Source organism: Etheostoma cragini, chromosome 14 (genome assembly GCF_013103735.1).
Source record: "Etheostoma cragini isolate CJK2018 chromosome 14, CSU_Ecrag_1.0, whole genome shotgun sequence".
In the NCBI taxonomy this organism is placed as follows: domain Eukaryota; kingdom Metazoa; phylum Chordata; class Actinopteri; order Perciformes; family Percidae; genus Etheostoma; species Etheostoma cragini.
The window spans coordinates 19,074,172-19,086,312 of record NC_048420.1 but is presented as its reverse complement, the minus strand read 5'-3'; the positions used below and the strand labels follow the sequence as shown (position 1 = coordinate 19,086,312).

At 39.6% G+C, this 12,141-nt stretch overlaps 2 protein-coding genes across 7 annotated transcripts in view; one reads left to right on the top strand and one right to left on the bottom strand.

Moving 5' to 3' along the window:
• The window catches only part of meaf6 (MYST/Esa1-associated factor 6), a 19,892-nt gene extending 16,784 nt beyond the window's left edge, over positions 1-3,108 (top strand). Inside the window, exon 9 of the transcript XR_004659480.1 lies at positions 3,097-3,108. The gene's annotated coding sequence lies outside the window, so the exon portion shown is untranslated. The remainder of the gene's footprint in view (positions 1-3,096) is intronic.
• The window catches only part of LOC117957336 (four and a half LIM domains protein 3-like), a 17,605-nt gene extending 5,464 nt beyond the window's left edge, over positions 1-12,141 (bottom strand). Inside the window, exons 1-2 of one of the 6 annotated variants that reach the window (XM_034893003.1) lie at positions 11,878-12,141; positions 1,344-1,515 (exon numbers count right to left, since the gene is read on the bottom strand). In XM_034893003.1, coding sequence (XP_034748894.1) covers positions 1,344-1,515; positions 11,878-12,056 — 351 coding nt within the window. In that variant the 5' untranslated portion in view covers positions 12,057-12,141. Of the gene's footprint in view, positions 1-1,343; positions 1,544-8,528; positions 8,602-8,751; positions 8,891-11,877 lie in introns of those variants that run through there. The other 5 variants (XM_034893005.1, XM_034893007.1, XM_034893006.1 and 2 more) reach the window with 5 other exon arrangements.

Genomic DNA, 12,141 nt, shown 5'->3' with positions numbered 1-12,141 from the left:
TAGCCGTTAAGCATCCGATGGAATTTGGGGGTAAGCGGCACAGACAGAGCAGGGAAGGCAGATATTGATATTACAATGCATTCTTGGTCTTCTTATAGGATTTGTTGATAAAGAACACCAGCTTTATCATTTAACAGTCAATGATATGGGAACTTAAGATATTTACCATAAACTGTAAGTTAATAAAAATTGAATTGTTATTGTTCCTCCCTGTGAGGTTCTCTATTTGCTGACCCCCCATCTGCTTGGAGGTCAGAGGTCAGAGTCCACCACAGGAATCATCCTCTACAGTTCCTTGTATTTGGATGTTTGCAGACATGGGAGTCTAATCCCCTAAAGTTTCCTTCTATCCACAAAACCCCGCTGTCCTCCAAACACAAGATGAGTTAACAGAAGGGAGAAGTTTTTGTACATTCCCTTTTCTTCATCATTATTTTCTTTAAAAAAAATCTACCACTTTATAATAACCACTGTAGCTCTGTACAGCTGCTTGGGTTCCAGTTCATCTGCAGTTCAGGCGAGCTCTGTGATAAATGGCTCCATTGAACAGTGGGTGAAAAACTCTTTTTTGATGCGTGGAGTTTCACAGTAAGAGAAACAACTAAAGCAGAGGGACGGAGAAGCATAAAGGATGAATGTTGTCATGTATTTTGCAGAGGAGGGATGGCCAAAGCAAGTGGGAGCGTAATTTACTGTCAGTCCCTCACAGGGAGTCCGTAATTCACAGGACACTGAAGGCCTCATGGCGTCTGTCGGTGTTTATGTTTTTAATTTTCCCGAAATAAGACTTTATAAAACTTAAAGGGGATTACAGATAGTTTGGTGTTCTTGGGAAGGAGATTAATGTTTTTCAGGAACACCAGCTGGTTTCTTAAAGCAGAAATTGATCATAATGTAGTCAGACATGTACAATTTCAGTGGTGGAAGAAGTGGTCAGATCATTAAGTAAAAGTAACAATACTACAATGTAAAAAACTTTATATGTACAGTAAGCCGCATTTTAATGTTGTATCTGGTGTGTTTAACTTGTACTTGGGAAACTTTAATAGGCATTTTTCACTATTGTAGAGGTTTAATAAACCGAATGATTAATTGATTAATCAATGAAAAGAATATCAGATTTATAAACAAGGAAGAAAATTGTTCGTTGCAACTCTAATTTATAAAAGCTTCTCATCTTTTGCACGTAAAGTCTTAATCTGAACGGTAACCCAAGGTTTTCAAATAAAAGTAGTAGATAGAAAAATAGAGTTGAGTATAAAGTAGAAGCAAAAAAGTACAAATACTTTAAGATCGAGTAAATGGACTTAGATACTTTCAACCTCTGTACAGGTATAGCTTACCTTGGCATTATGGCCGATGATTTCTTTACATTCCTGGCAGGTGTTGGCGTACAGGCGGTCGTAACAGGGGATGCAGTGCGGGTTGTCCTCCACCTGGATGTATTTGCGTCCGCACAGGGACTCGTTACAGTTTTTGCAGTTGAACCGGTCACTCATGATGTCTTTCTTCTGGCTGAGAGAATTCACAGACACAGCATCTACTGTCAGTAAGAAACGCCAAAAGGAGTAGGACGACAAGTGAGATTAGTAAGACAGAGAGAAAGTAGAGAAAAGGGATGCAGGCAGTGTTTGGTTGTGCAGCTTGGAACTTAAGACCAACAGGAATGAAAAAAAAATTGTAGTAAAAGAACTAACATTTAAAGTGTTATACAACCAAGGACACTTTGTACAACCGGTAAAAAAGATCCTAGATAGTGTAACTAAAAACACACTAAAGGCAAGCGTTGTTCAGGAAATTAAATCAATAAAAAATGAAAGTGCGGTAGTCTAAATGTATGAAATTAGGATCAAAGTTTGTAATCTCTGTTTGTAACCAGATAGGGATGGGTGATGTTTGAAGTGGAAAACTACTGTTTAAGTGATTGGATTTGCATGGTGTTTGAAAGAGAGGTTGCTGTTGAAAATGACTCCAAAATTGAAAATGTGTGGGAGAGAATGGAGTTATCGATGGGGAGGCAGGAGTTGTTAGTGGAAGACAAAAAGGAGAATGTATGACAATAAACTGGAGAGGACTAAACATTGAACCATGTGGGATGCCTTGGGAGCAAGAATTGGTGGTGGAGGAGGTGTATTTAAGAGTTTGGATAATTGTTTATTGATATTTCCTAGCTGCAATTTTTAATATTTGCACGTTTTTCCTGCCTTGTAATGCAATAGCAATTAGCCTCTGGTTAAGTAAATTTTGATCTCATCTTGAGGAAGAATGGTTTCAAAAGAAGCAGTGCAGTTGAGGAGGATGAAAATGTTGAGATGACCAAAGTCTGAGAGGAGGAGAAGGAGGTTGTTGGTGGTGATAAAGTTGTAAATCCTATTTAGATTGATCTTCAACATCTGAGTCAATTTACCTTGAGAAGAACCCTTCTTGCTTAATTTAAATAAATGAGTTGACTGAGAGCTTGTGGAGCAGAGGAAAGACAGGTGGAAATAAGACTGGGCACACTGACAATAACATCATCCTACTATTATTACTGAACACAGTGAGGCATTAGCAGGGCAGTGACCCCATGTTCTGCAGCAGCAAAGGGAAATGAGCGAGGAAATTAAGTGTGGGAGGTTATAATACCCTCCTGTGGAACAGTTAAGACAGGGCAGGCATGGCTCAGATATATATACAGAATGTGGATGAAGTTATAGATAAGGAGAGTTCTCTAGAGTTTGGGTATATGTTTCGGGTTTGGGTATCATGCTTAGGATCACAACTTTTGGAACATTTACAAAGCCAGACACTTAAATATTTCACTTGGAAACCGTAATTGTTTATAATTGATTTTGGTCACAGAGTAGCTTTGACATGTTTTTATGTCAGAAAGGGGAGGTGGGTTCAACAAAGTGCAGTCAAGAATCCGTTGGGCTTTGAAATCCCCCTAAGGGATCGAGGAATGAGCCCCCCCCCCCCCCCCGTCTGGACGTCACTATTGGTCTAAACGATGACTAAACGATGAGAGCCAGAGCTCGGTGCAAACTAATGAAGGCCACTTCAATTTTTGTGGTTTTGTTTTAAGCTGGTAAGAATTAAACGTCAGTCATGAATAAGTTTTCCCGCTCCACACATGTACAGGTGCCGCGCTTTATTATCAAAGTATTTGAATCTGGTCTGCTAAAGGATTCTTTTAAAAAGTGCAGTTTACATTCCTCATGTCTGACTGCTATCAAACATTATGTTTCTAATAACCGTTGATGCAGCAATTTCAGATAAACAAAAAAAAAGATAAACAGTCCACTCTTGGTCATGTTCTAAAGCTGATGCTAGAAGCATAAACTCCCTCTTCTCCACAGCTCAATTGGAGACTTTGTCTCCCAATGCCATGTTAACACAACACTGAGGACATCCCCCGTGCATCCCTCCCTGCAGATAACAGCACTGCTTCCTCATACAGGGCATCAAGCTGGGTCAACAAAACAAGGAGGACAACCAAACTGAGAGAAAACATCACATCCTGTCTGTTTTATGTCAGATTGCTGTCTGGAAGAGCCAACAGCCCAGCTTCCCTCCTAAAATGTCTAAAGAGGTTTGGGTTTCTATTCTCGTCCATCCATGTCTACGATGAATGCAGTGATAGAACAATGGTTTTCCTTCCGGACATAGTTTTCCCAGTTTTGAGCTTTATGTTTCTCTTCCTGAGCCACAACATCTGCAAACACATTCTGTGGTCTCCAGCTGTTGTCTGTCATCGAATTCTCCTTCAGGCATCCAATAGGGACAGACCTTCAGGACAGAGCAGAGTCTAATTAACAATCCATCATTGTTGAAACCAACATTTTATGGTTCCTGTTCCTAGAGGACAGTCCATTATAACTTCATAGTCAGCTATAAAATGGGCAAATATGGTGAGACTGATACTATAGAAACAGCTGATTGAGAGACTGAGCATTTAGGAGGGTGCACTATTAGCTTAGCCTAGCACACAGACTGAAAGCTCTGCCCAAAGTCTAGAAAAATGCATAAAGCATTTTTGTTGTTGTTTGGTTTACCTTGTTTGTTAAATCAATACACAGCCTGACACATTGTTTTAACAATTCTGTTTGTGAACAGATTAAACATACTGGATATTTAAAATTAGTGACTTTAGGAGGTGCAGTTAGGTGGATTTTGTTACCTTTGGACACAGCCAGACTAGTTGTTTCCCTGTTTCTAGACTTAATGCTAAGCTATGCTAATAACCTCTTGCCTCAGCTTCAGCTTGGTTTTAATCGCATTGTCTAATTCTTAGCAACAAAGCATATAGACATACTTTTCAAAATGTCAGACTATTCCTTTCAAGAATTTAAAATGTTCCCGAAGTAACAATACTAGCCATTTTGAGCAACCAGATATTTGGACTTGACTTTAATTTTTAGATCCAAATTAAAATTTTAGCAATTTTAATATAGTTTTTGAATACTGAACACTTGATTTTTCTATCTGAATTGGTGAAGTTTTTGAAATTGACCACTGGAATTCTAAAAGAGGGTAATCGAGACGTCAGATAGATTTTAAGAGTAAATTTGTTAGTGATTGCAATTTTCTAATGATTGATTGTGAAGGTCTAGTTTTCAGTAGCGCTAAGATTAAAATATTGTTACCCATTATTTGCTTTCATGCATCTTGTTAAAGGTCACAACTAACTGCAAATGAAAGAACCTGTTCATCTTCACACCATCCAGACTGTCTGACATGAATAGTCTGACACTGACTCACATGTAGTCTGTGCCTTGTTTCGGAGGCGTGCACTTTACTCCACAGGTGTTCTCTTGAAACACACCCAAGAATACTTGTCGCCCCTGTTCTCCTCCGCAACACGAGACATTAAACCTAACACTCATTCAACCTGTCTAAGTTTCTTTCTGGTAGCACGGCTGCTGAAACTATTTAAGCTTACATTTCACCTTGATGAGTGGACACGTTTAATTCTTCTGCTGATAAACTGTCTGTCCAAGTAAAAGATTTACAGGAGTCACCTGGCTCTGAGCACTTTGTAGTGACAGCCAAATGGCAACTGTCTCCCAGGATCAGGCTTCCTGTTTCATGTCCCTTCATGGTTCGCTGCTGTTGTTTTACACCCGAACGACCTGGACAGTTTCTTACCACAGGGGCCAGAAACTGAGCTGCTGCGTCTATGTGTTAGTGTTTATTTTCCCCCGTAGAGGAATTTAGACTTCATGTCTGAGCTTTACAAACCAGATTCCATGATGAAAACCACAGTCACACGTAATAAAATCAAGTAGAACAAAATATGTAGGTAAATGTTAAATCTGTCCGAGCCACAAAATACTAATTCATGCATTATAAAACAGCCCTGGTGCCTTTTTTTTTGGAGGGATTGCATTCCCTGTGCGTCCTGCCTCTCATGTCTGTTTAAGAGATGTTTTCTATATATCATTGAACGTATACTTATTGTTTTTTTTTACTGTCAGTTTCAGGTACTTGGTCATAGTGAAAGTATTCACACACCTTTACTTTTTAAACTTTTTCTTCTGTTGCAGCTTTATGCTAAAATCAAATGAAGTCACTTTATTTGTGTTATTCATGTTTTTATTGTGATGTAACTGCAGCTTTGCATGTATGTTGCCTATGGTTTATTGAAACTTTTGTAGTTCTTTTAAGAGATATCATCGCATTGTCAACAAATTCTCACCGTCTGTGATTTGGAAACATCATTTTGAAAGCTGATGTTTTTCCGATTTGGTTGCTCGTAACGATAAGAACAGCCTTACAGGGCTGCTAGAGTTACTGTAGACTTAACTCACAATCACTGCTTTCTCTTTTGCTGTGACACTCATTCAATAACCCAAACTGTGGGAGCACTGAGTTAAAGCAGCAACGCGTGTAACAAAGTTGGCTTTTGATTACCAGCCCACTTTTACGGTGTATTTCCCCTGAAATGGATTATGGTACTCTAACGGGCTCTAAAGCTCAGAACAGTCCTCATATTGTGCGACTCACTGGGTTGCATAACCTGGATTTGAGCAGGTGAATGAGAATATTGACAGCGGCACAATACTGTGCAGAAATTGCCAACAGCAGAGTGGCGCCCCGCTGCATTGGAGGGAAATTGACACCTGCATGGTTGCAGCTATAAACTGTTAGAGAAAATAGAAGAAATAAAAAACAAGGCTGGTCTCTTATGGCTGTCAGATGACTGCGCTCCCTTTCATCCCCAGTACAAAGACGCTCAATGTGGTGCGGCTTCCTGCAGATCACAAGGCTAATCTCAGCTGCACGCACACAAATCAACATGAACACACATTGTACATGTTCTTGTTGCTGAATAAAGTGCTCATCACAATGAATTGCTTCTTCCTGCTTCTTCTTGCTGTTTTAAACAATGATGATATCCTGAGATATTGATTTGGCAGATGTGTACCATTAATTTTTGTTTACTTGAACATAAAAATCGCCTCCTTATAAGGCCCTACATAAATCAACATGTACCCCAATGTGCATTTTGTTGCCTGTGATCAAAGTTAATAGGGTGAATTGCTCATTAAACACAGACAGTGTTGGCAGATCTGATTAATTATTCTGCTTATTTAAATGTGTTCTTTTAGCTTCATTTACTTTAACTTGGTCATCTTTTCAAAATAACCTGTTCTTTCACTAAAACCATAATAGGCAGCTTTAATTATTTTAAAATATGATCAGTATCAATGGATATTAATTAGACATAACCTGTAGCATTTAGCCTAATACATCAGGGAATGAAGTCCCATTTGAGATAGACCATGTGTCTGGTTTTGTGTTGTGAGTCTCGCAGTTTCACTTCAGCTGCTGTCAACAGACCTGACAAATAGATCTCAGTCAGACAAGTAAACAAGTCACCACCATGCAAATCAAAGTGACCTGACACAACAGTTCCCAACTCTGGGGGTTAAGCCCACCCGAGGTCGTGAGATGACATACAAAATAAGAAAACCCTATAGGTCTATAATTTCCTAATTCTTTCTTTGGAAGGAAATATGTAATTTGGGTAGACATTCGGGCCAGAATACAAAATAAAAGAAACTAAGTTCACATACATATTCATTCATTATTCATTCAAACTTCACTAGCTAGTCTGGTTATTAGACACTGAGCATTCAGCCATTTCTCAAAATCAGACCATGAGATGTGGTATAAGGCAGGTCTTCTTGCTTCTTTTATGGAATGATTGTAATTTTACGGCTTTTACTATCTAACTGCGATGTTTTGGGACCAATTGGCAAGATTTGCTTTGGACAAGGTACACATGGCAACAAAATGGTAAGTGTCCAGGTCATTTAAATTCCTCACGTTACTGTAAAGTAACAGTTAACATTAACTGTTACTTTACAGTAACGTGAGGAATAAAAAAGTATTTTATGTGGTGTTTTACTTTTGCTGGGTCCAAATGTTCCACCAAAACAAGGTTCATTCTGAGGACATTTTGCAGAGCCACCGTTGCTGACGATTGTGATTGTTTTAAAGAAATGCAAACAACCCGGAGCCATTTCTGTTCTTTCCCAGAGTGTATCTGAGGTGTAGCCAGACCTTACTCGACAGCGCTGTGGAGGTGCCAGACTACGGGAACAAAGTGATGGCCCGAATATTAGACAGCATTAACCGGAGCTGAGTGTGGTTAAAAAATGTGTAAAATGTCTAAATGTTTCCGTGAATGACGAAAGATTAAAGATAGTAATCAAGTGCGGTCGTGAAGTCTCTTAAAATGAAGTACTTTTAGTGAAGTTACTTTTGGCAGCGTTGTTGTTTCACTTGGATTATACTTACAGGCGAACAGTGACCAATGCAAATAAACAGTCGTCCTGATCTTAAAATACCAACAGCTACCATCCAAACCAAATAGAAAAGTAAACATATTTTCCCATCAGCTGCCAGCTGGCATTGGATAGGTCAGGTCCTGGGTGTTAATAGTAACAGATGTTTGTTTTCTGAGAGACTGACTATATTCAAATAATTGAATTAAAACCTTAGTATATAAGTCTGCAATAGCGCACTGTTCTCTACAGCCTTGTATTCAAGTATAAATCATAATTTCATTTACAATTCAGTGCAAATACATTAAGTGTTGCTTTACAATGTAGATTTATCAGAAAACACTATTATTCTTTAGTCCCAATGTAATCAACTTGTTTTTCTTTGTAAATAAGTGTTCACAAATATCCAAACCTTGAAATTACACAAAATCAAAATATAAAAGAAAAAGAAATAAAGAATGAAATAAAATGTATTGCACTTTAAATAGTGTTTCACAAAACTTTCTATTCCATGTCAGTCCTGGGCTTTGTGTATTTACTATCTTTATTTGAATGATAAAAGTCATAATGGATCAATAGTAACATTTGGGCATATAAAGGGTTTATATTTTAACTAATCTTAGTCAGTTTCATTAATTGAATGCTGAATCATCTGCCATCATTGATTATCTCAGAGCATTTTATTCTATAGAGCAGGTGTACAACTAACGCTCCATTATCTAGTTCTTATACTATTCACTCAATGAGCAGTCCTACCTGCCCACTCTGGAGTTGTGGGTGCATGGCCGGTGCTTGGTCGGCTAGTGTCTCTCATTCTCACTGTTAGCAACTGGACCAGCTAGTGGCTGCTGTTGTAGAGCTACAAGAAAAAGTTTGATTCATAAACACGAACGCTGGTTTTCAGGCAACGTCGTCTTATGTTTTGTAAAACCGCCAACATCTTTACAGTTTTTTTAGTCAATGCTCCGAGCTAGCTTACCCGTCTCATCGACTTCATTTGGCGTTTCACTCTCGCTGGTTTTAATGAAAACGTTGCTCAGTTTAGCACATTTGGCCACGTCCCTTTCTAGAACTTTCCTTTTTATATTGTCGACTTTTCAGTGCAGTTTTCCTCCGTTTTTATAGCTTCTCTTTGCTCGCGGTCGATGAAGTATAGCTACGAGATGAGGGTTTGTTTTTGTTTGCCGTAAACACGTCATCATTAACCAGGCTGCCGCTGCACTACAGGACTGGGGATGTGGAGACCGGTGGGCTGCAAGAAAAAAATAAATGCGATTCCAAACAGCATAGGGACAGCAACCATGACATTCAACTATGATTTCAAACCAGTGCCATGATGACTGAACTGAACACCGCCCCACGCGACCAAAAACCAGACAGGCCTACCCAGAATAGGCCTACTCTTCATAAGCCAGTTCGGGCCTGGCATGGCCTCTCTGTTTATGTTTGCGGCTTGGTTTATCTGATTATAGCAAGTCTGACTTTTTACACCTGCAGAAAATACAGACATATTTAGGGTTTCTGGTATTTTTGAACTCTGGCTTTACATTTCCCCTTGCTTTCAGTATTTATGCTAAGCTAAGCTTACTTAATGCTCTATTTGTTGGAAATCTTTCCGGCCAAGAAAATACATTCACCCCCTGAAACGGCAAACTGTATTTTGACACTTTTTTTCCTTTTACAGTTTTTGTTTGAACTTATTTAAAAAAAGAAGATTTAACATGTTGATTGAGTTTCATTGTTGTTGCCTTTAGACAGAGCCAGGCTAGTGCTAGTCTTGCGTCGCCAGACCTTCGTCCATAGCGCTGAAACGTGCTCGCTGCCCTGGTTTATTGGCATGTCTTTAAACTAATCATTGTCTTGGGCAACGGTAAGCGCCCTGATGACTGCAAAATAGCCTCGGGAAGGAACTTGTTTTGCTGGAACGTTCAAAAGTTATTTTAGTCCTGCAACAGAAAACTCAGATGCAACATCGAGCTAGCTGTCTTGATTTACCCTGCAGAGATCTGAGGAGCTGTTAACCATAGTTAGTCACAAAGACAGTGGAAGGTAGCGGACATCCAGCCGAAAAAGAAGGATATCCAGCGAAATTTCCTTAGGAGCAATCGCGGAATTGTGGAACGTTGTTGGTAGAGCCGGGCTAGATGTTTCCCCCTGTTTATAGGCTTTATGCTAAGCTAAGCTAACTGACTGTTTGCTGTAGACTAGCCTCAAATTAATTGTAATTTATAATTTATATTGTTTATTGATCCCCAGTGGGGAAATTACAATTTACACTCTGTTAGTTAGAAATTACTACACACAGACCTGAAATACGAAAACACATGCTCAGGACCTAATCATGCACAAATGCAGAGATGTAGAGTGACTGGGCTGCCAGGGGACCTGCGGCCTGAGCGGTTGGGGGGGTACGATGCCTTGCTCAAGGGCACATGTCAATGCCCAGAAGGTGAAGTGGCATCTTTCCAGCTACCAATCCACTCTCTGTACTTTGGTCCGTACGGGGACCTGAACCAGCGACCAGCCCACCTCCCTATGGACTGAGCTACTGCCACCCCTGTACATGTTCACGTACAGACATTAGAGCGGTGTCACTATAAGCAAGAAAGCAAATCAACGCATTTCTCAAAACATCAAACTACATCTATAAAACTTATCCCAGGTTGTGCTAAAAAGAAAATAGGAAATGGAAAAGACAGCGATGTGAGTGAGACTGACTCACACTGAGACTCTGTCTGATATTTATGATGTCAGTCTCTATGACAATCTCCAACAAAATCCTCTAATTTGAACTTTTTTAGTTTTATTCTATGTCTGGCTCGTCCCTCGCCCAACGCAAGAATCTCAGAAGAATGTAAGTGTGGTCCAAACGTGGCAAAGTCTTGTGGTTTGAGAAGAAGAAGAAAAAAAGCAAACAAGAAAAGCATTTTTCTTCCGCCCTCTGTTTTCTAAAAAAAGACAAAAGTCAGGAATCCCTTTCTGTGTGAAACAAAAAATCACCACCCCCACAGCGAGAGCTGCATTGTTTCAATGAATGTATTAATTTCACCCAAATAGATTGGAACATGATGGTGGTATGTATGAGGATGGTGTGCGGTGATGGAAACTATGAGCGTAGCCAGAGGAGGAGGTGTAGGGGGTGCTGGGTCTCCAGAAGAAAATTTGTAATCTGAAGGAGACATGACATCACTCTTACTCAACACAACTGAATGCCTTGCTAGTATGCTTTCCAAAAGAAAAACAATGATTGAATGACATATTAAGCTTTCATTATCAAGATATGAAGCCTTCCTATTTTGTGCGTCTGAGCCATTTCACAAAATATTAAAGCAAGTGATTGTTTCCTCAAAGTTCTCCTTGTTCTTCTTCTCATAAATCCTACTGACAACACAGGGGCCGCAGCACTTATTCACAGTATCAGTTACTCACTTTGGCCCCCCTCTCAGGCCCCCAACCCACAATAACATCCACTATTTCCTCACTCTAAAGAAAGAACATCCTTTCTGGCCCATCCTGGAAGTGTGGGGGTCAAATATTTGGCTTGAAAATCTGTAGGGTTTGCATAATTTTAATAAAGCATGCCACTTTCTAATGAAACACTGTTTTTATTGTTAATACAAATTTTCTTTAAAGCTTTGTAGATCAATTATAAGTCCAATTTTGGGTTGCCAGGTTGTGAAAACCCACTGGCAGGTGTTAATCCTTTAGATTTGGTAATGAGTTATACGTGTTGGTAATATTAGCCTATAATAAATGCTTGAGATTCTTAGTTTTTATGAGTGATCAAGTCTGCAGTTATACATGTTCAAAACTTTAAATTATTACATTTATTCTATGAGTCTCTGTAGCACTGTCTAAAAATAAGTCACCAGTAAAAGGCAGTTTTCGAAACCAAAGTTCATCTCAGTGATTGCATTTAACTGATCTGTAAAAGGTTTAGTAATTTGTTTTGGGTGAGGATGTGTGTACAGGTCAGACGGGAGACTAACTGCCATTGCAAACTGACCTTAACACACTTTAAATTCACTTATCATCTACTGTTTCACATTTCAAAGTAATGAGTAGTAGCCTATCTATAAATCGTCTAAATGTAAACGTAACCTACCTTTCTTTGCGCACCAGCAGCCTCTGGAGATGATCACAGGAGTCTATGCAGGCGGTGTGTGTGTGTGTGTGTGTATATGTGTGCTCGTGCTGCTCTGTATGAAATGACAGATAAGATGACAAATCGTCAGTGAAACTCCTGCGAGCTGCAAACGGACGGGTTTCCACTGACTGGAGCATCTGGTGCGTCCGAACCAAACCAGTCCCTCAAACACCGCCCCTTGCTCCTCTGTCTGTCTTTCCACTCCCTCTGTCTTTCTGTCAC